The sequence below is a fragment of the Tamandua tetradactyla genome, chromosome 8 (genome assembly GCF_023851605.1).
Source record: "Tamandua tetradactyla isolate mTamTet1 chromosome 8, mTamTet1.pri, whole genome shotgun sequence".
NCBI lineage: Eukaryota > Metazoa > Chordata > Mammalia > Pilosa > Myrmecophagidae > Tamandua > Tamandua tetradactyla.
In genome coordinates, this window is record NC_135334.1 from 71,560,968 (window position 1) to 71,588,467 (window position 27,500).

Genomic DNA, 27,500 nt, shown 5'->3' on the forward strand with positions numbered 1-27,500 from the left:
TGTCTCTTTGGTTAAATTTATTCCTAGGTATTTTATTCTTTTAGTTGCGATTGTAAATGGGATTCGTTTCTTGATTTCCCCCTCAGCTTGTTCATTACGAGTGTATAGAAAAGCTACAGATTTTTGAATGTTGATCTTGTAGCCTGCTACTTTGCTGTACTCATTTATTAGCTCTAGTAGTTTTGTTGTGGATTTTTCCGGATTTTCGATGTATAGTATCATATCGTCTGCAAACAGTGATAGTTTTACTTCTTCCTTTCCAATTTTGATGCCTTGTATTTCTTTTTCTTGTCTAACTGCTTTGGCTAGAACTTCTAACACAATGTTGAATAATAGTGGTGACAGTGGACATCCTTGTCTTGTTCCTGATCTTAGGGGGAAAGTTTTCAATTTTTCCCCATTGAGGATGATAATAGCTGTGGGTTTTTCATATATTCCCTGTATCATTTTAAGGAAGCTCCCTTGTATTCCTATCTTTTGAAGTGTTTTCAACAGGAAAGGATGTTGAATCTTGTCAAATGCCTTCTCTGCATCAATTGAGATGATCATGTGATTTTTCTGCTTTAATTTGCTGATGTGGTGTATTACATTAATTGATTTTCTTATGTTGAACCATCCTTGCATACCTGGGATGAATCCTACTTGGTCATGATGTATAATTCTTTTAATGTGTTGTTGGACACGATTTGCTAGAATTTTCTTGAGGATTTTTGCATCTATATTCATTAGAGAGATTGGTCTGTAGTTTTCTTTTTTTTGTAATATCTTTGCCTGGTTTTGGTATGAGGGTGATGTTGGCTTCATAGAATGAATTAGGTAGTTTTCCCTCCACTTCGATTATGTTGAAGAGTTTGAGGAGAGTTGGTACTAATTCTTTCTGGAATGTTTGATAGAATTCACATGTGAATCTGTCTGGTCCTGGACTTTTCTTTTTAGGGAGCTTCTGAATGACTAATTCAATCTCTTTACTTGTGATTGGTTTGTTGAGGTCATCTATTTCTTCTTGAGTCAAAGTTGGTTGTTCATGTCTTTCCTGGAACCCATCCATTTCATCTAAATTGCTGTATTTATTAGCGTAAAGTTGTTCATAGTATCCTGTTATTACCTCCTTTATTTCTGTGAGGTCAGTAGTTATGTCTCCTCTTCCATTTCTGATCTTATTTATTTGCATCCTCTCTCTTCTTCTTTTTGTCAATCTTGCTAAGGGCCCATCAATCTTATTGATTTTCTCATAGAACCAACTTCTGGTCTTATTGATTTTCTCTATTGTTTTCATGTTTTCAATTTCATTTATTTCTGCTCTAATCTTTGTTATTTCTTTCCTTTTGCTTGCTTTGGGATTAGTTTGCTGTTCTTTCTCCAGTTCTTCCAAGTGGACAGTTAATTCCTGCATTTTTGCCTTTTCTTCTTTTCTGATAAAGGCATTTAGGGCAATAAATTTCCCTCTTAGCACTGCCTTTGCTGCATCCCATAAGTTTTGATATGTTGTGTTTTCATTTTCATTCGCCTCTAGGTATTTACTAATTTCTCTTGCAATTTCTTCTTTGAACCACTCGTTGTTTAAGACTGTGTTGTTGAGCCTCCATGTATTTGTGAATTTTCTGGCACTCCGCCTATTATTGATTTCCAACTTCATTCCTTTATGATCCGAGAAAGGGTTGTGTATGATTTCAATCTTTTTAAATTTGTTAAGACTTGCTTTGTGACCCAGCATATGGTCTATCTTTGAGAATGATCTATGAGCACTTGAAAAAAAGGTGTATCCTGCTGTTGTGGGATGTAATGTCCTATAGATGTCTGTTAAGTCTAGCTCATTTATAGTAATATTCAGATTCTCTATTTCTTTACTGATCCTCTGTCTAGATGTTCTGTCCATTGATGAGAGTGGGGAATTGAAGTCTCCAACTATTATGATATATGTGTCTATTTCCCTTTTCAGTGTTTGCAGTGTACTCCTCACGTATTTTGGGGCATTCTGGTTCGGTGCATAAATATTTATGATTGTTATGTCTTCTTGTTTAATTGTCCCTTTTATTAGTATATAGTGTCCTTCTTTGTCTCTTTTAACTGTTTTACATTTGAAGTCTAATTTGTTGGATATTAGTATAGCCACTCCTGCTCTCTTCTGGTTGTTATTTGCATGAAATATCTTTTCCCAACCTTTCACTTTCAACCTATATTTATCTTTGGGTCTAAGATGTGTTTCCTGTAGACAGCATATAGAAGGATCCTGTTTTTTAATCCATTCTGCCAGTCTATGTCTTTTGATTGGGGAATTCAGTCCATTAACATTTAGAGTCATTACTGTTTGGATAATATTTTCCTCTACCATTTCACCTTTTGTATTATATATATCATATCTGACTTTCCTTCTTTCTACACTCTTCTCCATGCCTCTCTCTTCTGTCTTTTTGTATCTGACTCTAGTGCTCCCTTTAGTATTTCTTGCAGAGCTGGTCTCTTGGTCACAAATTCTCTCAGTGACTTTTTGTCTGAGAATGTTTTAATTTCTCCCTCATTTTTGAAGGACAATTTTGCTGGATATAGGAGTCTTGGTTGGCAGTTTTTCTCTTTTAGTAACTTAAATATATCATCCCACTGTCTTCTAGCTTCCATGGTTTCTGCTGAGAAATCTACACATAGTCTTATTGGGTTTCCCTTGTATGTGATGGATTGCTTCTCTCTCGCTGCTTTCAAGATCCTCTCTTTCTCTTTGACCTCTGACATTCTAACTAGTAAGTGTCTTGGGGAACGCCTATTTGGGTCTAATCTCTTTGGGGTGCGCTGCACTTCTTGGATCTGTAATTTTAGGTCTTTCATAAGAGTTGGGAAATTTTCAGTGATAATTTCTTCCATTAGTTTTTCTCCTCCTTTTCCCTTCTCTTCTCCTTCTGGGACACCCACAACACGTATATTTGTGCGGTTCACATTGTCCTTGAGTTCCCTGATACCCTGTTCAAATTTTTCCATTCTTTTCCGGATAGTTTCTGTTTCTTTTTGGAATTCAGATGTTCCATCCTCCAGATCACTAATTCTATCTTCTGTCTCTTTAAATCTATCATTGTAGGTATCCATTGTTTTTTCTATCTTTTCTACTTTATCCTTCACTTCCATAAGTTCTGTGATTTGTTTTTTCAGTTTTTCTATTTCTTCTTTATGTTCAGCCCATGTCTTCTTCATGTCCTCCCTCAATTTATCGATTTCGTTTTTGAAGAGGTTTTCCATTTCTGTTCGTATATTCAGCATTAATTGTTTCAGCTCCTGTATCTCATTTGAACTATTGGTTTGTTCCTTTGACTGGGCCATATTTTCAATTTTCTGAGCGTGATCCGTTATCTTCTGCTGGCGTCTGGGCATTTAGTCAGATTTCCCTGAGTGTTGGACCCCACAGGTTGTAAGATTTTTCTGTGGAATCTCTGTGTTCTGTTTTTCTTATCCTGCCCAGTAGGTGGCGCTCGTGGCACACGTTTGTCTACGGGATCCACCAGTAAAAGTTGCTGTGGGTCCTTTAACTCTGGAAAACTCTCTCCGTAGGGGAGATTTGGCAGCTGATGCGTCTTGGAGGAGTGCCAGCCGGCCCGGGGGTCCGAACGCCGGGAGGGTCGCCGGCCGCCGCAGCACGTGAGAGCGCCCGACCAAATTTCCCAGTCGGCCCGGGGTGCCAAGCATGGCGGAAGGGCGCCAGCTGTCGCAGTCCGGGAGAGTGCACTGTTCCCAGGCGGACCGGGGAGTCACGTGTTTGGAAGGGACCCCCTGGTCACCGTTCTCCGCAGTCTGGGGATTTCTGACCCAACTCTTTCAGTTGGTCCGGGGGGCCTTGTGTGGTGGGGACGGCAGCCGCCGCGGCCTGAGGGGACCGCCTGCCCAATTCTGCCAGCTGGCCTGGGAAGGAGGAAGGGAGGGACTCCGGCCGCTTGCCATCCCACCCAGGAAAGCCCGCGTCCCTCGGTGTTCTCACCGGAGCTGGTTCTCCCAGACAGTCAGCCGTTCCAGGATGGGGTACGCTGTCCCTTTGATCTCCGTCGTGGCTCCGGGAGCTGCTCTGTATTGTCTCCACTCCCCCAGTAGCTGTTCTGGAGGAGGAAAGGTGAGGGCGGCAAGGCTGTCGAGGCTGGTGGCGGAGGAGCCGGTGAAGGCGGGGGAAGAGGGCACCATGGTGGTTGGAGAGCCGCTGCCGGAGCAGGAGGGGGAAGAGGGGAGAAGGAGGGCGGGCGGGTCGGTTGCTGCGGGGCGTGGGCGCCGCGTGGCGGGCCGGCAGATAAAGAGAGGGGAGAAGGAGGGCGGGCGGGTCGGCTGCTGCGGGGCGTGGGCGCCGCGCGGCGGGCCGGCGGAGAAAGAGAGGGGAGAAGGAGGGCGGGCCGGCGGAGAAAGAGAGGGGAGAAGGAGGGCGGGCGGGTCGGCTGCTGCGGGGCGTGGGCGCCGCGCGGCGGGCTGGCGGAGAAAGAGAGGGGAGAAGGAGGGCGGGCGGGTCGGCTGCTGCGGGGCGTGGGCGCCGCGCGGCCTGACCTACAGATTTAATGCAATCCTTTTCAAAATTCCAATTGCCCTTTTGAAGAAATTCAAGTGGAAATGCAAAGGACACAGAATAGTGAAAATCTTGAAAAAGGAGAATGAAATTAGAAGACTCACACTTCCCAATTTTATAACCTACCACAAAGCTACAGTAATCAGGATACTGCAGTACTACATGAGGATAGACACATTTACAGTTGATAGATTTTCAACAAGGGTACCAAGACAATTCAGTGGAGAAAGAATAGTCTCTTCAACTTATTATACTAGGACAACTGGACTGTCACGTGCCATATACAAAAATTAAAACAATGGATCAAAAACCTAAATCTAAGAGCTAAAACTATAATTAAAAGAAAACAAAGGAATAAATCTTTGTTACCTTGGGTTAAGCAAAGACTTCTTTGACATGACACCAAAAGGACGAACAACAAAATAAACTGGCCTTTATCAAAGTTAAAAATTTTGTACATCAAAGGACACTATAAAGAAAGTGAAAAGACAATCCACAGAATGGAAGAAAATATTTGCAAATTGCAGCTCTGGTAAGAGAAATGTATTTTAACTATATAAAGAACTATTACAGCTCAATAATAAAAAGACAAAAATTCCATTGAATTTTTGGAATTTTTGTCAATCAGACAAAAGGTCTGAATAGACATTTCTTCAATGATATACAAATAGCCAATAAGCACATGAAAGATGCTCAGCATCACTAGATATCAGGTAATTACAAATCAAAACCATGAAATTCCACTTCATACCCACTAGGATAGCTAAAATAAAAAAGATAATAAGATACGTTGATGAAGATGTGGAAAAATTGGAACATTCACACATTGCTGTTGGGAATGTAAAATGGTGCAACTGCTTTGGAAAACAGTTTGGCATCCTCAAAAAAGTTAAGCAGAGACTTTTTAACATGATGAAGTTGGAATGGGCATGGCCTATAGATTGGGAATGGAATGATAGGAAAGGGAGGAGTTACCAAAGAGAAGATAAGATTTTAACAAATGAGTATGACTACTGAATCACTATAATGATTTTTCTTTTCGCTTCCAGTGTTTTGGAGCAGCTAGACAGAAAACCTGAAAATGTGGAATTGTGACCCATACCAAACTTTGGAATCTGTTCTGTAATTATTTGTTAAAATGCACTTTGAAAATTATGGCTTTTTTTGTTTGTTTGTTTTGCTTTCATACATGTGATATTTCATAATAAAAAACCTTCAAAACAAAAAAGGAGAAAAGGAAAGAAAAAAGTTAAGCAGAGTGCTATCATATGACCCAGCTATTCTGCTCCCAGGCATATATCCAAGAAATATATTTGAATAAAAATTTGTACACAAATGTTCAAAGCAGCAGATTCATAATAACCCAAAAATGGAAACAACCAAATATCCACCATATTTGGATAAAAAATAGATAATCAAATAGACACACAATGGAATATTATTCAGCCATAAAAAAGAATGAAATACGGATACATGCACTGATACAAGAACTACAACTTGGATGAATACTGAAAATATTATGCTAAGTGAAAGAAAAAAAGACCATATATTCTTTGATACCATTTATAGGGAATGTCCAGAATGGTTTATCCATAGAGACAGAAAGTAGATCAGGGTTGCCAGGAACTGGGGAGGGGGAAAGGGAGTGATTGCTAAAGTATGAAGGGTTTTGTTACAGGACCATGAAAATATTCTGGAACTACATAATGGTAATAGCTGTACAATTTTGTGACTACTGAATTATATACATATATATTTATATACACATACACTTTAAATGGGTGAATTTTATGTATATGAACTATATTCTCGTTGAGTTTTTTAATTCAAAAATAACAAAAAAATAAAAACACAGGGATTTGGTTCTCTTAGTAACTTAATCTGTGATCTTGAGCATATCACATCACTCTGCCCTTTATTTCCCAATTTGTATGAATACCTCATTAAAGACTTTCTAAGAGACCTGATATCCATAGTAAATAAAAGACTATCTAATCGGATATAAATAACCGTATTGTCTGAGGGAAAATAAAGCTGACATAATAAATTGAAATGAGAACTTCTGTTTTCATAAAGAATAAACCTTTCTCACAGTTGTCAACATATAACAATTCTACTTACTATCATTCATCAAGAGCTTGTGTCAGGAACCACACATAAGTGCTTTCCATATATTATCTTACTTTCATAGTACTCTATATGGTAAGAAGAGTTACCCATATTTTAAAGATGAAAGAACAAATGACTTGATCAAAGTAAATTTTCAAGCTGGGCTTAAAACTCACATCTCTATCACTCAAACACCAATATCTTGCTTCCATATCACTTTGCTCCTAGGTATAACAAGAAGCAGAACAATCAACTAAAAATCTGAAGTCCTAGGTATAAATCTTGTTTCTGCCATTTAATGATTTTATAATTTCAGGCAAGTCAATGCATATTTGTGAATTTTCTCATTTATTGAAAGAAACTATTAGCCCTGTCCTAGAGTTTACCTCTCAGAATACAAAAACACTAATATATACACTAATATATGTATATTATAATATATCGGCACTAATATATACATCATTAAAACTCCATTGAAATGTAAGAGATAAAGTATTACAGAAAAGTAGTATGTTGATAAACAAAAATTGTATTGAGTAATGAATGGTTTTAATATTCTGTAGATTCTCTAATGGTAATGGAATGTACTAAAGCAGTGATTTTCAAACATATTCCTCTCAAGTACCTCAGAGGGGTAAAGCAAGTAGGGATCCTAAATCTGTAACTCCCAGAGCGTTTTTAAAAAGTTTAAAAACTACTATGTTTTTGGTACATCTACTTGGCATCTATTAAAAAATGATGAAACCAGTATTTCAGGTATAATGAAACTGAAAGTGAGAGATTATGAAAAAAAAAAGTTGAAAAAGTAAGACACATGAAAGACTGTCAAAGGAACAAGCCCACTTGAGAGTAGGTTACCACAGGGGAGTGGAAAAAGAAGGGATAATAAGAAGAAAATCAAATGATCAGAAGGAAAAATAAGGTGGGATACTTAGAAATTGGTGGGAGTGATGCTTCATATATCAGGACTAGACTGAGGAAAAAGACTGAATCCTAGAATATTTGCAAAGAAATAAGATATATAACTCAAATTAAGTATTCCCAGGATATGAACTATGAATAAAAAAAACACAGCAAATCTCAAGAATCAAGAGACCCTATTCTTTGTGGCTAAGTTCCTAGGATGTCAGGAAGATTTGAGTGTCAGTAATTTCATTTATTAAAAAAAAATATTGTCCCCTGCCTTAATTTACTTACAGAATACAGAATTCTCAACCATAATACGAAGGGGTGAGATAATTTCTAAACTCTCTTCCAGGTTTATGATTCTTGGGGAGGAGATGGTCTATCTTATCACTAATGTTAGACTTAGACAAGGTCTGCCTATACCAATAAGAAAGTAGAAAACTAAAATAAAGGAAAACAAGACACCTGAAGACTACATAAAATTCACTTAGATGGGTAAAAAAACATGATCTACCCAACATGCTAAAGAAACAACTTACTAAAGAACTTTCTTTTTCAAGATAAGAAGTTAAGGCTTCCTGCTGTCTACGTGGGACATGACTCCCAGGGGTGTGGACCTTCCTGGCAACGTGGGACAGAAATCCTAGAATGAGCTGAGACTCAGCATCAAGGGATTGACAAAATCTTCTCGACCAAAAGAGGGAAGAGTGAAATGAGACAAAATAAAGTGTCAATGGCTGAGAGATGCCGAACTGAGTTGAGAGGTTATCCTGGAGGTCATTCTCACGCATTAAATAGATATCACCTTGTTAGTCCAGATGTAATGGAGAGGCTGGAGGGAACTGCCTGAAAATGTAGAGCTGTGTTCCAGTAGCCATGTATCTTGAAGATGATTGTATAATGATAAAGCTTTCACAATGTGACTGTGTGATTGTGAAAACCTTGTGTCTGATGCTGCTTTTATCTACTTTAATCAAAAAATGAGTAAAACATATGGAATAAAAATAAATAATAGGCGGAACAAATGTTAAAATAAATTTAGATTGAAATGCTAGTGATCAATGAAAGGGAGGGGTAAGGGGTATGGTATATATGAATTTTTTTCTGTTGTCTTTTTATTTCTTTTTCTGAATTGATGCAAATGTTCTAAGAAATTATCATGATGATGAATATGCAACTATGTGATGATATTGTGAATTACTGATTATATATGTAGAACGAAATGATCATAAGAATGTTTGTGTTAGTTTGTTGTTACAGTTTTTTAAAAAATTAATAAAAAAAAGCTTTAAAAAGTAAAAAAAAAAAAAAAAGTTAATCTAAGTCACAAAGCCTAAAGGTTCCCTTTAAAAAGGATAAACAACTGAAAGGGATGTTATTAACAACTATACAATCTTGTAAACAGATTTCTCCTGTTTTTTCTTTGTATTTTCCCCCTAGTTTTTCCTCTTCAGAGAACTTTTTTTATAACAAATATTTTTATTGACAAAAATCTTCACACACACACACCCACATTCCATACATGATGTATAATCAATGGCTCATAATATCATCACACAGTTGTGTATTCATCACCATGATCATTTTTAGAACATTTGCATCACTCCAGAAAAAGAAATAAAAAGATAAAAGAAAAACTCACACATCCCATACCCCTCACCCCACCCTCTCATTGACCACTAGTATTTCCATCTAGTCAATTTATTTTACCCCTTATCCCCCCTATTGTTTATTTTTTATCCATATTTTCTTACTCATTGTCCATACCCTGGATAAAAGGAGCATCAGACACAAGTTTTCATAATCACAGGGTTACATTGTAAAAGCTATTTAGTTATATAGTCATCTTCAAGAATCAAGGCTACATCTCCAGAACATCAAATAGTTCCATCTTCCTACCCCATATTAGTGACAGAACCTTCCAATATAAAAAATTTAGAATTGTCATAGCCCAAGCAACCATAATGAGAGGTATGGAAAGATCAAAGGTGATGGTGGAATTATACATAGAAGATAGGACTTAACAAATGAATACGAATGCTTAATCATCAAATTGATATTTCTTTTAGTCTCCAGTATTTTAGAACAGCTAGAAGTAAAAACCTAAAATTGTGAAATTATAACCCTGTCAAAGTCTGCAATATGTTCTACAACTAATTGTGGTGCTGTGCTTGGAAATTTATAGCTGTTTTTGTATATATGTTATTGTTCATAAAAAAAGAAGGAAAAAAGTCAATTGTGATGATAAAAAAGTATTTAAGCCTGCTACCCTCCTATATTCTGGAGCAGCTAGAAGGAAAAATATGAGAGGATTGTATGGTAGCCCATGACAAACTCTGGGATCTATTCTGTAACCACTTTTTTGAAGAGAGCTTTGAAAACTATTGCTTTTTTATTTCTTTGCTTTGTATATGTTATACTATACAATAAAAAAGTTAAAAAAAAGAATCAAGGCTACAGGAACACAGTTCAACAGTTTCAGGTACTTCCCTCCAGCCACTCCAATACACCATAAACTAAAAAGGTGTACTGAATGAATAAGAATAAGAATATTCTTATTCTTATATGAATAAGAATAACCTTCTTATTGAATGAATAAGAATAACCTTCAGGATAACCTCTTGACTCTGAAATCTCTCAGCCACTAACACTTTAGTTTGTCTCATTTCTCTCTTCCCTCTTTTGATCAAGAAGCCTTTCTCAATCCCTTGATGTCGGGTTCTGGCTCATTCTGGGAGTTCTGTTTCATGTTGCCAGGAAGATTTACACCCCTGGAAGTCATGTCCCACACAGTGGGGAGGGCAGTGAATTCACCTGCTGAGCTGGCTTAAGAGAGAGAGGCATCATCTGAGCAACAAAAGAGGATCTCTGGGGGGTGACTCTTACGCCTAATTTTAATTAAGCTTAGCCTATCCTTTGCAGGAATAAGTTTCACAGGGGCGAACCTCAAGATCGAGGGCTCAGCCTACTGATTTGGTTGTCCCCACTGCTTGCTAGAATATTAGAAATTCTCCAAATGGGGAAGTTGAATATTTACTCCTTTCTCCCCAGACCACCAATGGTACTTTGCAAATACTTTTTTATCAGAGAACTTTTTTTTGACAAAGTGAGGAGCTGAACTCTAATTACATTTGCCTAAAGACTATATAGTTATTAAAATGATAATTGCTCATTATTTAGTTTTATACAGACAAAGGCTAATGATAAGTTCAAATTTTAGTTTTAGAAAGGCAATTAAGATACAGATCGATAAATGCCACATTAATTTTACTCCAGGTTAATTCTCTTAAATAATCTGTTACAGATCAGTTTCCAGATCCTTTTATTTATGTTACAGTATTACCTTTCTTTATTCCAATGCCAAAACAATTCTCATTTTATCTTACAGGTTTATGTAGCCACAATCTACCTTGTCTTCTCAACGTTTTCTCATTTCTTCTACTGTAACTCACAAGCCATCACTTCAATTCTTAATTTCCTTCCCTAGTTTATTTAATCACTCCCATCACCTCCTCTATTGTACTGTTTTAGTTTACAGAATTCTCCTTTCACTTCATTCTTAGAACTTATTTTTACATTACGGCATCTTCCATCCTCCTCCCTGTTCTGAGCAATTTTTGTACATTATTACTTTTTTAGACCATAAGGCTTCTCTTCACTAGTCCTTATTTCCCGAATATCTACCAACCCATCTCTGCAGTCCCAAACATATTCCTGACTACCACATACCTAAGTAATCTTCCTACTCCTATTCTCTTTAGTCAATAGTCCCCAGAATCCTGCCTGATACTACAAACACCCCTCAATCCCAACTGCCTATTCAATTCCCTCTGCTTTCCAGCAATTTCTTTTCCCATCTTCAACTTATATTCTCTCTCCTATGCCTAAGTATCCCCAAATCTGGCACAAGCCATTCAACAACCTAAAATTCCAAAGCCTGTTCTTTCAACACAACTCCTCCCTTTCCAATATATTTTTCCCCATAAAAACTTTAAGCGGCTACTCCCAATGCTTCACTAATTCACTGAGTCTTATCAGATCAGTACATGGATTCTCTCAGACCTATCTGCCCAGTATATATCATACCCAAATATTCCTCCTCAGGCTTCCCAGATTTTGCCTCTGCACCACTTTCATTTACCAAACACTATTCCAAATTATTTCTCAATCCCTCAAGCCCATGGTCACTTTCTCAGCAATTCAGCCCTTTCCCTTTTCTTCCCTTATTCCCACCAGCTTCTCAGCACATTCTTATTACACTTAACAGTCTTCCTGGCTGTTCTCCATCTTTCCTTAGGCCTATTCCCCAAGGTTTCTCAATTCTTCCTTAGGAGACATAATCTCCTAGTCACCCCTCATTCTCTGAATCTGCCTCTTATACCTCTGGGAACTCTAGAACCTTCTGTTCTCTGACTCTCCTCTTTGCGTCTCCAAATCTACTCAAGCGTTCCCTACTCCCCTCTGCTTTTGTAAGATTCTGTTCTCACAGGTCTTACTCCTCTGAAACCTTTCCTTTGTGGTTCCCCTAATTCCCTTCAACTTTTTTCTCAGTCATTCCCATTTCCCTCAACATGCCCTAGCAGATCTCCCCCTACCTCTATCATTGCTCTATTCCTTTTTCTCAAACTTCCTTCATCCCTTCTTCTAGAGGTTCCTCCTACCTCCTTTAAATTATCATCTTGGCTTCCCCAATCTTTGCTTCATTCCCCATTTCCCTTCAACACTACTAAGAGCCCAAATTTCCTTCAAGCCTTTTTCTGATGGTGTCCTCCAATTTCCATCGACTTGGCACCTCCCCTAACCCCAAATCTGCTTTCTACTCCATACATATCTCTCCCAGGCAGCCACCAACCTTCTTTCCTATCATTTACCTCCCCTCCGTGCAGTTCTAAACGCTCAGAAACACCATTCTCCAATGGCCGCAGCCCAGACTCGAGGGAGAAGAGGCACGGGTCACGTACCCCATTCGCATTTTGGCTCCGCTCTGACTGCCCCCGCTGCCCGGTAAGGGAGGGCGAGAAGGCAGGCGGCCGAGGTGCATACTCTTCTCTAGGGCCGACATGAAGGGAAGGCCGCACGTAGTCAAACAGCAGCCAAGCTTTCGTCCCACGCTACGTGCTGCCCAACCGATCACAGTTCGCTGCCCTAGCGACGCCCTGTCGCCTTTGGACAGCCCCCAGCTACCGGCAGTACCGCCCACCGCCCACCGGCTTCGAAAACCCCACCCCCTTTCTTCAGCGCCTCCGCCGGAAGTGCGCAACAGCCCTCCCACAAAGGAAGCTGGGTAACAGAGTGTGCGCATCTCTCGGACCCGAAGTGGAGAACTCTACAACCCTCGCTGGAAAGAGGAGCGCTCCTAAGGGCAATGCATTCTGGGCAATGGAGTCCTCAAAGGGGCTCTACCTTTGCGCTTGCGCAGCTGGAGATGACAGCCTCATACCCCAAAGAGGTATAGTAGCAAAGTATCCTGGGTGTTGTAGTCTATTGTCTAGAAGGCGACTTGGCGCCTTCTCTTCTAACCGGTTCCTACTGACTGTTAGAGGAAGAGTCACTTGTTCCTGCTTCCCAGGCTTCCCAGCGGCACCAGTTGCCAGGGGACGCGGGCGCTCTGGAAGGGATGGTGGGGCCAAGGGTACGGCTTTGGTGCCGGGGCTGTAGTTAAGTTGGTGAAGCTCGCGGTCGCCATGAAACAACGAAAAACTCCGGGGCTCGGGGGCGGCCGTGGCCGCAAGAAAAGAGGTAACCAGAGAAAGCTTAACAGGGTGGGCGTTGGGGGAGCAAGGTGGAAGACACAGCTATCTCGCCCCTTCCCCCCCTATAGATTAAGGGACGGAGAAGGGCGAATAACCAGGGAACCAGAAGGTTAAAGGAGAGGGCACTTGACTCTTCAAAGAATGGAAAGGAAATAGGGGCTGGAGGACGGGAGTGGCAAAACGGGGAACCAGATGGGGCGGAGTGAGGGCTACAAGGTTTCCTCTCCCCTCTAGGGAATAGGAACAAAAATTACAGGACTGTTGTTGAAGATAAAGTTGAAAGTGAGGGGAGAGGTATAATTTTGGATTGCCGCATGGGACTGGAAGACACCTAAACTGTGTCCGTGATCCTAATGGGCAATGACCACATTTTATACATTATTGGATTCCCAAGGACTAGCACAAAGCAAGTCCCTTAACTCAGTGTTCTTGGATTCTTCTACAGGTTTGAGTGACATTTCTCCATCTACAAGCCTACCACCTCTGGTTGAAGGTCAGCTACGCTGCTTTCTGAAACTTACTGTTAATAAAGTCATATGGAAGATTGCAAAGCCTCCCACTTGTGTACTTGTCCGAGTGAGATGGTGGGGAGAAACATCAGATGGAACCCTCTTTTGTCCACGGGATACTTTGCAGACTGAACCAAAAGCTGTGAGAACAACTACACGTTATGCTATTCGCTGTGGTCCAAAGCAGTTTAACTCTTATCTAACAGGTATATTTTTTTCTTATCATTTCACTAGTAGTCTAACAAGAAGCATTCCTTTATGTTCTTAGCGATAAGTGTTATTGTGTACCTAATATGTGCTGGACACATTGAGGAGTCAAAGAGGTTTGATAGTAACCACTTTTGATTGTGTATGATATCGTGGCAGTTTATACATATAATTTTTAATCCTTACAAAAATCCTGCAAGATAGGTAATTTCTGTTTTATAGACAAACTGAATCAGAGGGTGAAATAAATACTCTGTAAGGTCACATAGTTGATAAATAACAGAGCTGGGATTTGAACCCACTTCTGTGACACCAAAACTCATGCTCTTTTCTGTACACCATACTTCTTCAGGTAATAGCTGTAGTCTCTATCTGGGCTTACATTATGTCTGTGGAAAGAAGATATAGATATAAAATTTACTAATACTACAAGGTAATACATGTCAAATGAATGGTTTGGCAAGTTAGTAATACAGATTTTCAGAGGAGGGAAGGATCCCTCTGTATGGATCCAGGAAGACAAGATTTCTTCATTTTGGTACAAGAAAGCATTCTAGATATACAGTGTAAATCCTTTATTTGGGTTAAGTAAACACATTTTGGATAGTGGGGTTATTTATCAAATCAATACCATTCAAGTCAATAAAAATTGAATATTTATCATATAAATGCTCTTAGGCTAGGAAAACTGGATTGTCAGAGGCAAATTAGAAATTAACAATGCCTTAAATAGCTATATCTATCAAGAAATTTTTTTAAAAAAATATTAAAGTAAAAAATAAAGAACAGGGTGGACCACGGTGGCTCAGCAGGCAGAGTTCTCACCTGCCATGCCGGAGACCTGGGTTTGATTCCCAGTGCCTGCTCGTGCAAAAAAAAAAAAAAAAAAAAAAAAATATATATATATATATATATATATAAAGAACAAGTAAATGCCATAATTCAGTTATTTAACGAATATCTTGAACACTTTCTCTGTGCTAGACATTGTGCTAGATGCATACAAAAATGAATCAGGAAAGTATCCAGTTTTAACTAAATTCACAGAAATGTTTAGTTATAAGAGTAGATGGAAAGTGACCACTGCTACTAAGGAAGTATAAATAACATACTGGGAAAATTTCACTCACATAAAGGAGTGTAAAATGTATAGGAGTGAACTATTCCTTCCTAAAATGAAGATGTAATGAAGATTCATGGGGAAGATGCTATTTAATCTGGGTCTTAGCAGAAACTTGAAGACATGGAAATATGAGGGTTGTTTTGGATGCAATGAGAAGTTTAATGACTAAAGTGTAAGGACTGTGGAGGAAGATGAGACAAGATGAAATTGGAAAGTTGGCTTGGGACCATATGTGAAAGGACTTCAGTAGCCAAGCTAAGGATTTTGGACTTTATATCCAGTGAAGAATCACTAAATATTTTTTATTTTAAAAGTAACCTGCATTTTAGGATGGTTAGTGTGACTTTCAGCAGGTGAATTGGAGGGGAGAGACTAAAGGCAAAAAGATCACTTAGAGGGCAGGCCACAGTGGCAGACAAGAATGCTCGCCTGCCATGCCAGAGGGCCCGGGTTCGATTCCCGGTGCCTGCCCATGTAAAAAAAAAAAGAAAAAAAGGATCACTTAGACTGTTGCACTGAACCAAGTGAAATGTAATAACTCTTTAGTTCAGATACCTGAACTAAACAACAAACAATAGAAGGCAATCTTGAGATATGATGAAGGAAAAATAGCAATGGAATAAAGTAAACTCTCTCCCCCTATTCTCCTTTGGTTTGCTATTAGGTGTTCTTATTTTTGCAGCATGTTTTTAGTTTTTTATTTTGGACTGATAGCTACAGTAAGTATTTAACTTCATTTTTATGCCAGCCATTTGGTTTCATTAGCTCTTCTGAAGAAGTTTCATAGACTTTCTCTGTTGCTTGCTTAGCCGTATTCTTTTGCTCACATTTAGCTAACAAGAATGATTAAGGGAATGTTAAATTTACATTGTTTTGCCGTAAACCTAAACCTTAAGTCCTCAGGTGGTATTTTTATATAATTTAACAAAGAAGTATGATTAGAAATTCTTCAGTAAGAGTGAAGATATTATTAAAATGAAAGACAAGAGGTCAGATATTTATTTGTGCATCATGTGGTATAATGAAGAATGGGACCTGGCATCTGAACAACACCTGTAGGGCTTTGGGCAAGTTCCTTTGCATTTCTGAAAAATCTGTAAAATGGGATCAAATAGCTGCCCTTTCACCATCTAACGTTTTTCATGAAGAAGCAACCTGGTTGAATGGGAAGAACATGGGCTTTGAAGTCAAACAGTCCAGAATTTGGACTTTGTTTCTAGGACTGGAAAGCCAAGTGATGTTAGAGATTCCGTAAGACCTTGTAGCCTCAGTTTCACATTTGTTAATTGAGGGTAATAACACTTACCTTGTAAGGATTGTTGTGGAGATTAAATGAAAAAATGTCTGTAAAATGATTCACCTGTATATGGCACATTGTAGGTGCATGTCTTCTAAAAATGTAAAGTCTTGGTAGGAAAATATTTAGAAGCTATACTGCCCTGAAACGATCTTAGATTACATATATACATACATCATATTTCTCTTGCTGTGAATTATGGCCATGAAGGTATTAGATCTAAGGGACTAATTGAAGGATACAGTTAAGTTCCATTCTTCTTAATTCCAAGGGCTCTGATAACCAGGGGAATCTGATCTCAGAGATCAGATATAACCGAGAAGTAAGTAGTTAGACCCCCTGGGAGGCAGGGAGCAGCCCTTACAGCTGTGCAAGAGCAGCCCTTTGTCTAATTCAAAACCAGAAATGATGAGAATGAAAGAACTGAGATTTGGTGCTTTTATATTTCAAAACTGAACCTATGTTCTTGAAAAATAAATTTTAAAATACTCTTTCAACGTAATTTTCCTTATGCTAAATATTTTCATTCAGTGTAACATTTTTTCTCAGTATGAGGTATCTGTAAAACTTTATTGTTCTTTTCATTTTGGGTTCAAGATCAAAATTCCCCCAACCCAGAATGGTATGGTAAGTGACTGTTTTATTTGAAAATAAAAGAATGTTTTTAAAATAAGAAAAATTTTCCAATGTATGCCAATAAAAGTAAATGAAATATAATGTATATATGGAATCAATAAGTTGTACTTGTTTTTGATTAGATATGGCTGTGCTGGTGCTGGAAGTAATCACCAAACTTGATCATCTTCCAGTTGGTAGAGTTCAGATCGGTGGATTAGCCCAGCTTTCTCCAACCCATCAAATCAGTGGATTTTTTACCATTATTTCATCAATATCTAAGAAACTTGGAGAACTTCAGGTAAACATATTCTAATTCTTTGCTGCTTAGAATAAAATTGGAGGGCAGAAATAGTTGAGTCAGTCTGTAGAATGGTTGTGTACATGACTCCCAGATACAATGCTAATTCCTACTTTAATGCCTTTGTTCATGTTTTCCTCAGAGTCTATAACCTTCCTTTCTCCCCACTTAATCCAGATCCTCTTAGCACTTTACTATCCATTTCAAATTTCAGGAGCCCTCAATTCCTATTGCACTGTCTATTAAATTCACAAAACCATTAGATTATGTAAAAAATTACATAATCACTACTCTAATTAAAAACCTGCATGTTCTCCAACATTGTGTATTTAATTAATTTATAGATTCCTTGAGAGGCTAACATAGTGCCAAACTATAAATGCTTGTTTGGATCAAATAAGAGCTATCTTTAATATACTCAATTCATTGATTTGGGTTATATGTTTTAGATACATTTGTTATGTGCCACTGCTTTAGGATATAGAGATAAAAGAGATGGTCTTTACCTTTAGTTTTGCAAAGTAATGGAGGAGGAAAAATAACAAATAGGACATAGTCTGCTTCCCTGTTATGCTATAGGTAGGCACAGGATGATGGGGGAGAACACAGAAAAGTTGATTTCCTGAGGGACATTCTTTAGAGAGAGCTTCTTAGAGAATTCTGAATATTCAAATCCCGTAGGAATTTGGAGGGTGGGGTGGGGTTATGCCTTGTCAAATATATTCTGAAATTCATATAGAAAATTAAAGTTATATAAGAAAATAGTAAAAAAAAAGTAAAGAACTAATATTTCCAGATATAAGAACCTGTTAAAGAATCACAAGCATAGCTATGATTTTGCAATTGAAAACAATTTTTGAAACTTTAGGTTTTTTGTATATATGTTTTTTTCTAACAAATATATTTAACTGTATAATTGAAATTCAGCGGTTAAACTTCATAATACAGAAATGGATGACTTGGTTATGTAGTAAAACAGGTCAGTTATACCATTGAAAATAAAGTGTGTATGTTTGAAATTTAAGTCATTAAAGTAATGCGTTGCTTTTGAAGGCAATCAATTTGAAATATATAATTTCCTGATATTATTTGCATTGTGTTAGAAAAATAGTAGACAATATCAAATCCAGTTTTGTTAAAAAAAAAAAAAGCCTAAGGTTTAAGGTGTATACAGAAGAAGGAAGAGTGTGCAGTCTTAGAGTGACGTATCATACCTCAGGTATGGTGTATGGATTGGTTCTAACACTTGAGCAAAGAAATGAGTACTTAATGTCTTACCTGCAACAAGTAAATGTATTATTTCTGTTTTAAAGACACTGTATTGAAATAAAAAATTAAATTAAATTTAGAAAAACCTACAATCATATAATTATGTTACTGGAACAGAATGATGAGTCCAGAAATAGCTCCAACTAAGTGAAAGACATTTATATTTTCTTTACTGTGTTTATCATATTTTTATTTAAATATGTAAATAAAAAATAACAATACCTTGTATTTATGATAAAGTTAGACTGGTACCCACACTTTTTTAATGATGCTATAAATTTGCAGCATACCTGCAAGACAGTTTGGCAATATGTTTCTCTTTTAGTAATTTAAATACATCATCCCACTGTCTTCTAGCTTCCATGGTTTCTGCTGAGAAATCTACACATAGTCTTATTGGGTTTCCCTTGTATGTGATGGATTGTTTTTCTCTTGCTGCTTTCAAGATCCTCTCTTTCTCTTTGACCTCTGACATTCTAACTAGTAAGTGTCTTGGAGAACGCCTATTTGGGTCTAATCTCTTTGGGGTACGCTGCACTTCTTGGATCTGTAATTTTAGGTCTTTCATAAGAGTTGGGAAATTTTCAGTGAAAATTTCTTCCATTAGTTTTTCTCCTCCTTTTCCCTTCTCTTCTCCTTCTGGGACACCCACAACACGTATATTTGTGCGGTTCATATTGTCCTTGAGTTCCCTGATACCCTGTTCAAATTTTTCCATTCTTTTCCCAATAGTTTCTGTTTCTTTTTGGAATTCAGATGTTCCATCCTCCAAATCACTAATTCTATCTTCTGTCTCTTTAAATCTATCATTGTAGGTATCCATTGTTTTTTCCATCTTTTCTACTTTATCCTTCACTTCCATAAGTTCTGCGATTTGTTTTTTCAGTTTTTCTATTTCTTCTTTATGTTCAGCCCATGTCCTCTTCATGTCCTCCCTCAATTTATCGATTTCATTTTTTAAGAGGTTTTCCATTTCTGTTCGTATATTCAGCATTAGTTGTCTCAGCTCTTGTATCTCATTTGAACTATTGGTTTGTTCCTTTGACTGGGCCATATTCTCAAGCTTCTGAGCGTGGACCGTTATCTTCTGCTGCTGGCGTCTGGGCATTTAGTCAGATTTCCCTGGGTGTCGGACCCAACAAGTTTGTAAGATTTTTCTGTGAAATCTCTGGGTTCTGTTTTTCTTATCCTGCCCAGTAGGTGGCACTCGTGGCACACGTTTGTCTGCGGGTCCCACCAGTAAAAGGTGCTGTGGGTCCTTTAACTTTGGAAAACTCTTGCCGTCCGGGAGGTTCGCTAGTCGAAGCAGCTTGGAAGAGTGCCAACCGGCCCCGGGTCCAAACGCGGGGAGGATCGCTGGCTGCCGCAGCCCGGGAAAGCGCCCGTCCAAATTTCCTAGTCGGCCCAGTGGCGGGAGGGCGCCAGCCGCAGCGGCCTGCCCGGGAGAGTGCACGTTCCCGGGAGAGTGAACGTTCCTGGGGAGTCACGGGTTTGGTAGGGCCCCCCCCCCCCGTCACTGTTCTCTGCGGCCTGGGGATTTCCGATCCAAATCTCTCAGTTGGTCCGGGGGGCTGCGCGTGGTGTGGGCGCCAGCCGCCGCGGTTTAAGGGGACCGCCTGTCCAATTCTCCCAGCCGGCCCGGGAAGGGGGAAGGGAGTGACTCCGGCCGCTTGCCGCCCCGCCCGGTGAAGTCCGCACCCCTCGGCGATCTCACCAGAGCGCGTTCTCTCAGCCAGCCAGCCGTTCCAGGATGGGGTACGCTGTCTTTTTTTATCTCTGTCGTGGCTTCGGGAGCTGTTCTGTATCGTTTCTACTCCCCTAGTAGCTGTTCTGGAGGAGAAATTAAGATCCGCACGTCTTACTAAGCCGCCATCTTCTCCCTACCACGCAATATGTTTCAAAAGCTGTAAAAATTAACATATATCATCTACCTCAGTAATTCTACCCTGGGAATTTGTCCTAAGGAAATATCTTACAAAGAGGAGGAAGCTGTATACTGTAGCACGAAAACCAGGAATGAGGCCGCAGGCCTTCAGGAACCTTCTGCGAAGTTAGAACAGGCTGAGACTAAGGATCCATAGTTTCGTAGTTTCGGGAAGCAGGTTTATTAGCTCGCGGGCAGGAGGGCCCAGATGAGTCACCTCAAAAGTCTGAGCCCCGAACAAAAGGCAACCTTAGCTTTTATAGACTTTTTGACATGATAAAGACAATGTACATAATTGGCTGATTTAAGTTGAGAATGGCCCAGAGCTGAACCGTTGAGGGGCCCCCACCCCAGGAATGTCTTCTTTTACCTATGTGCATTTTTACCAGTTCCTGAAGGCTAGGGGAGGGGGTTTCTATACCAGGAAATGAACCTTATCTCACTTGCCTGCAAGGAGAGGGGGTTTGGGGATTTTCCACAGAGAGCACAGCTAAACCAGAAAGAGGGCAAGGCCTGCCTGCTACATACAATAGGTATTTTTACAGTAACACATTTTAAATATTGAAAGCAATTTAAATATTCAACAATATTAAAATTTTTATAATTGTGTAGAACCTTGGAAAAATGATTTTGGATTGGTGACAGAGGAGAATTAAAATAACGTCCACATGTATGCACATGGTCTGTGACTGGGGGAAAAATAAGGAAATAGAACAATTGAGTGGGGATTCTAGGTTTTTTGCTTTTTTTAAATTATGGTATAATTAAAGTGCACTAGTTCATGGGTTGTGATATATTCACAAGGCTGTGCCACTGTCACTGTTATCTAATCCAGAACATTTCATCTCCTGATGAAACCTCATACCCATTAGCAGTCACTCCCCATTTTCCCCTCCCACCAACTTCTTACAACCATTAATCTACTTTCTGTCTCTTTGGAATTTGGTGATTCTGACATTTCATATAAGTGAAATCATATAATATGTGGCCTTTTGTGTCTAGCTTCTTTCACTTGGTGTATGTTTTCAAAGTTTATCCATGTTGTAGCATGTATCAGCAGTTCATGCCTTTGTATAGCTAGACAATATCCCATTGTATGGATATACCACATTGAAAAAAATTTTTTTAGTAAACCCTTGCCTTTTATTTCCGTCCTAAGTGCATTTCAATTGCATCCCCCCTAAAACTCCTGTTTTTTTTACTTTTTATTTTAAAATAGTTGTATCTCCCATATCAGTTGATTGGTTATCTGCTGATTCAGTTATCCACAAAAAAAAAAACCAGAAAAAAAAAATTGGCAAATTCCATAATAAAAAAATAAATGGTTTATAAGTTTCAAACCGCCCACCAAATAAATATAGCTTGTATCAAGGTGAAGTCTGCCAGCCTACTGCATGATTCATCTTTCATTGTTCCCATACCTAGTCTACTGTTGGAAGCTTTCCTCCAGTCTGCTTCCAGTGTTCTTACTTATCACATTCCTTATAACATTATGGCAGCACATTTGTTTAAGAAAGCCCTTACTTACTGTAGTAATAGCCCCAAAGAGCAAGAATAATGGTGCTGGTAGTGCTTCTAAGTCTAAGAGAAGCTCTGAAGTACTTCCCATTAGTGAAAAAGTTAAGATTCTCATTATGATTTTTAAAGGAAGAAAATCATATGTGGAGAATGTCAGGTTATATGGCAAGAATCAATCTTCGATTCGTGAAGTGATGAAGCATAAAGATAAAATTCATACTTGTTTTTCTTTTGCACCCCAACCTGTTAAAGGGTGTGATAGGATGTTGGTGTTTGCTTATATCTGTGGTTTCAGTTATGAACAGTAGGTCTTCAGGAGGTAGAGGGGCCCTACTGTACTTTACATGGGCAGGCACCGGGAATCGAACCCAGGTCCTTGGGCATGGCAGGCAAGCACTCTTACCTGCTGAACCACCGTGGCCCACCCCCTACTGTACTTTAAAATTTACAGGACAGTTAACAAAAATACAGCATACCCCATGCAAGAGAACTCCAGCATACCCCTAGCCACCACCACCCACATCCAGGTCCAGCAATTTTAACATTTTGCCACATTTGCTATATTTGTCTATCCATACCTCTATCAGTCTATCTACTTATCAGTCTTTTCTGAACACTTGAATGTAGGTTGTATACCTCACGCTCCTTGAAAACTTAATACTGCTAGGTACATTTCCTAAGATTAAGGATATTTACTTATATAGCCACCGTAAGTGTAATGGTCAAGCTCAAGAAATTTAACATTGATATAAAGCTTGCAGTTCTATATTCCAATTTTTAAATATATCCCAATAATGTCCTTTGAACCTTTTCTCTTCCCTTGCTGGATCCCTTCCAGGATCATGTGTGGTATTTAATTATCATTGTTTCTTTAGTTGCTCTTTCTTTATTTTAATTGTGGGAACATGTATGCAACACGGCATGCAAACTGGCCTGGTCCTCCTCAATGATGGTTTCTAATGCTTTAATATTCTCCTTTGCCTAGACTATCACTTTGTTACTTTGTATGTTTTGTAACCTTTTGTTAACACAGGCATATTTTTGCTATTTTGTTGTGTTATTGCAGGAATTTAGAGTTTGAGACAGCTAGTATTAGGACAGAGCTTCCCTTCATTGCCTGGAGCTAACAAAAAAAGGAAAAAAGAAAGCATCTTTCCTAGTCTTTGCATACTGATTTATGAATGCTGTCCCTTGAGGACTTAATGGATTTAGAAAATAGCTCCAGGCCAAGCATAGGGGCCTCCCAGATTCTTTCAGTGTTTCATATTGTTTTAGGTATGCCTGCTTTGCCCTAGGAATTCCCCCATTTAAAAGATTCTGAAGGTACCCCTCCTAAGGAAGCAGTTTCTTCACTGTCCTGGGCACTGCACCAGTCCTGCATTTGGTTTCTTTCCACTTTTTGAATAGTGAAACATTTGGTTTGTCTTATTGTAAGCAATGTTGTTATGAACAGTCATGTATAAATTTTTATGTGAACATAAGTTTTCAGTTCTATTGGGTATTATACCTAGGAATAGAATTGCTGGAGCATATGGTATGTTTAACCTTTTGAGGAACTGGCAAACTTTTCACTTTATCACTTTTTTTATTTTTATTTTTGAATGCCTATTGATGCAGTAATATCTGCAGTTTTTATTTACAGGTCTTGAATATATTGGAGAACTGTTTTAATAGAGCAGTGAAGGTAGAAGTCAGATTTTGAAAAATGAATGATTAAGGAAATAAGTAGTAATTACAATTAAGTAGTAGCAACAATTAAAGATTTTTGTTTCCATCGTTCATGGCAGTGAATTGAGAGAGAGATAATGTGATATAATAGAAAGACACTTGAACATGGAGAAATTAGGTAGAAAAACAATTCTGGTGTTTACTAGCTAATCATTTATATTCTCCAAACTCCAGTATTCTATTTTGCAAAATGAGCATATTAATGCTTTTACCTCACAGCATTGTTGCAAAGATTAAATTATGTGGCACATGAGGGACACAGCAAATTTACTTGAATTTGAGAGAGAAAACAGTATTGAAAGCTGGTAGCAGAGTTTAGAATTTTGTTGAGAATGTTATTATAGCAGGGGTTGGCAGACTTAGCTGGTGGACCAAATTTAGTCTTTGAGTTAAAAATGGAATTTATGTATATTTTTCCTTTTTTGATTTCAGCAATTTATTTTATCTAATATTACTATAACTGCCTATAGCTTTTTTTTTACACTTTTTGTTGTTGTTGTAAAATATAACATGTATTTACAAATAAAATAAAGAAAAAAGCAATAATTTTCAAAGCTCACTTCAACAAGTAGCTACAGAACAGGTCCTAGAGTTTGTCATGGGGCTATCATTCCCTCATCTCAGATTTTTCCTTCTAACTGCTCCAAAATACTGAAGGCTTTACCATAGTTATAATAATGGAATCACACAGTATCTGACCTTTTGTGTCTGACTTATTTCACTCAACGTTATTTTCTCAAGGTTCATCTGCATTGTCAAATGTTTCAGGACATCATTTTGTCTAAATGCTACATAATATTCCATGGTATGTATATACCACATTTTGTTTATCCACTTGTCTGTTGATAGGCACTTGGATTGTTTCCATCTCTTGGCAATTGTGAATAGTGCCGCTGTGAACATCGGTGTGCAAAGATCTGTTTGTGTCACTGCCCTCAGCTCTTCTGGATATATACTGAGTATTGGTATTGCCAAGTCATAGGGCAATTCAATATTTAGTTTTCTGAGGAATCGCCAAACTAAATTCCATGGTGGCTGAACCATTACTCATTCCCACCAGGAGTAAATAAGTGTTCCAATTCCTCTACATCCACTCCAACATTTATAGTCTCTTGTTTGTTTAATAGCAGCCATTTTTATAGGTGTGAGGTGATATCTCATTGGCATCGTAATTTACATCTCCCTTGTAGCCAATGAAGATGAGCAGCAGCTCTTCATGTGTTTTTTGGCCATCTGCATTTGCTCTTCAGAAAAGTGCCTATTCATTTCCTCTGCCCATTTTATAATTGGGTTGTTTGTTCTTTTGTTGTTGAGCTGTATTGCTTTATGTACACAGGATATCAGGCTTTTATCCAATATGTGGTTTCCAAATATTTTCTCCCATTGAGTTGGCTCCCTCTTCGCCTTTTTAACAAAGTCCTTCGAGGCACAGAAGCTCTTGATCTTAAGGAGTTCCCGTTTGTCTATTTTTTCTTTCACAGCTTGTGCTTTAGGTGTAAAGTTTGAGAAGTTGCCTCCTATTACTAGATCTTGAAGATGTTTTCCCTACATTGTCTTCTAGAAGCTTTATGGTACTGGTAGAACCCCTTCTTTCTTTTTTTTTTTTTTTCTTCTTCTTTTCTTCTTTTTTATGTTGGCAGACACCAGGCATCGAACCCAGGTCTCTGGCATGGCAGGCAAGAACTCTGGCACTGAGCCACTGTTGCCTGTCCTGAGACGCCTTATTTCTTAAGAGAATATCAGGCATTCCTAGGTAGGGGAGTTTAATCATTTTACTTTTTTTCAGTCGTTCAAGGGACTTTGCAAATATTCCTTCATTTTCTACCTAAAGTACTCGAAATGTGTCAGGGTATACAGTGCCTTGTACAGAATATTAAGATTTTATTCCTTATTTTAGGTTTAATGTTAAATTAAGCTAAATTAGGTTGTTTAAATAAAATGACCAGACAAGCTAGGGTTTTATATTTTTAAAGTATGCTTTAAAAAAGAAGAAAAAGGAAGAAGACAAAATAGGCAATAAACCTTAAAATATTTACCATCTAGCCCTTTATGGAATAAGCTTGTTGGCCTCTTTTTTACAGTATAGAAGACCTGATTTGGTTTGTAGACCAAAGGGTGGAGCAACTAAAGGAAATGAGTAATCATTGAGCCAGTAAGGCCCTGAGTGGAATAAGATAGGCATAAATTCTTATCATGAACACCATTGATAGGATTACCTTTGGAAAGAAGGAAATATACCTAGGAGGGAAAGAAGAGAAACATTTTTAGATGAATTGGGGCAAAATTGAGGGAGGTCATGCTGATAAATTCTTAATTAATATTTGCTGCAGGCCTACCTACTGTATGTTAGGGACTATACATTTTATCTAATTTTATGTTGTTTTTAGTAAGTAGAGATAGATATACAAAAGAGCATTTTATATGTGTAAGCTACAAAAGAAGCCATAAGTGAACACCATTAGCCCCTTACCCAGATTAAGAAATATTAATAGAATATTGTTGTTAACTTTGAAATCCTGGGTGCCAATATCTGATCTAATTCCCCTTTCTTTCTCATCAGATGTAATTACTTTTCTGAATTTTGCATTCATCATTCCTTTGCTTTAATTATAGTTTTACCACATGGGTTTGTATCCTAAACGAATATATTTAGTTTTTTGTATTTTTGAACGTTATACAATTGTGTTAATACTGGATTTTTAGCTTTTTCGCTAATGTTATGTTCTCAGGATTGTTTTGTACTCTTGCATATAGCTGTACTTTATTATTTTTTACTGCTGAGTATATTCCATTGTGTGGTTGGTTATACCCAAATTTACCTGAGTTTTATGGATGAACATTTTGGTTGATTATGATTTACAGCATTTGCAAAAGGTGCTACCATGAACGTATTTGTATATGTCTCCCAGTATATATGTATAAAAGATTCACTAGGGAATATGCTGTGTCACAAGGTTTGTACATCAGCTTTACATGATGATGTTAAATTGTTTTCTAAAGTGATAGTTTTTATGTCCATTTGGTTGTTAAACATTCTTGTCAACACTTGATATTTTAAGTCTTTTGAATTTTTATCTGGTGGATATAAAATGTCACTGCTTTATGTCATTTTTATTTCCTAATTACTAATGTAGTTAATAGCTAATGTTCCTTCTATATGAAGTACCTATTTAAGTCCTTTATCCTTTTTTTATTGTATAAAATATACATAACAAAAATCATTTTAACTATTTTTCTGTGATATTAACTACATTCATGATATTGTATAACTTTCTTCACCATTTCCAGAACATTTTTATCATACCAGACAGCATTTCAACCATCAAACGATAACTTCCCATTCCCCCCATACCTGGTAATCATCATTCTACCTTCTATATCTATGAATTTGCTTATTCTAAGTATTTCATAGAAGAGAAATATTTTTCCTTTTGTAGACGCAAAATTATGTTGGCTTATTCCACCCAACATAATGTCTTCAGGTTTCCTTCATGTTGTTACATGTATTGGTGCTTTTGGGACTGAATAATATTCCGTGGTATGGATGTTCCTCATTTGTTTATTTATTTATCCTTTGATGGACATTGGATCACTTCCACCATTTGGCTTTTGTAAATAATGTCGCTATAAACATTGGTGTATGGTTATCTGTTCGAGTCCCTGCTTTCAGTTCTTTTGAATAGATATCTAAAGTGGAATTGCCAGGTCATAGGTAA

At 38.1% G+C, this 27,500-nt stretch overlaps 2 protein-coding genes across 10 annotated transcripts in view; one reads left to right on the forward strand and one right to left on the reverse strand.

The window, feature by feature from the left end:
- PPME1 (protein phosphatase methylesterase 1) overlaps positions 1-12,993 on the reverse strand; it is a 101,115-nt gene extending 88,122 nt beyond the window's left edge. Inside the window, exon 1 of one of the 3 annotated variants that reach the window (XM_077113608.1) lies at positions 12,944-12,993. In XM_077113608.1, the coding sequence (XP_076969723.1) occupies positions 12,944-12,978 (35 nt within the window). In that variant the 5' untranslated portion in view covers positions 12,979-12,993. Of the gene's footprint in view, positions 1-12,411; positions 12,781-12,943 lie in introns of those variants that run through there. The other 2 variants (XM_077113605.1, XM_077113609.1) reach the window with 2 other exon arrangements.
- Positions 12,830-27,500, forward strand: part of C2CD3 (C2 domain containing 3 centriole elongation regulator) — a 235,253-nt gene continuing 220,582 nt past the window's right edge. For 3 of the 7 annotated variants that reach the window (XM_077113596.1, XM_077113601.1, XM_077113604.1), the window contains exons 1-3: positions 12,831-12,989; positions 13,739-14,008; positions 17,188-17,345. In XM_077113596.1, the coding sequence (XP_076969711.1) occupies positions 12,920-12,989; positions 13,739-14,008; positions 17,188-17,345 (498 nt within the window). In that variant the 5' untranslated portion in view covers positions 12,831-12,919. Of the gene's footprint in view, positions 12,990-13,013; positions 13,280-13,738; positions 14,009-17,187; positions 17,346-27,500 lie in introns of those variants that run through there. The other 4 variants (XM_077113600.1, XM_077113599.1, XM_077113598.1 and 1 more) reach the window with 3 other exon arrangements.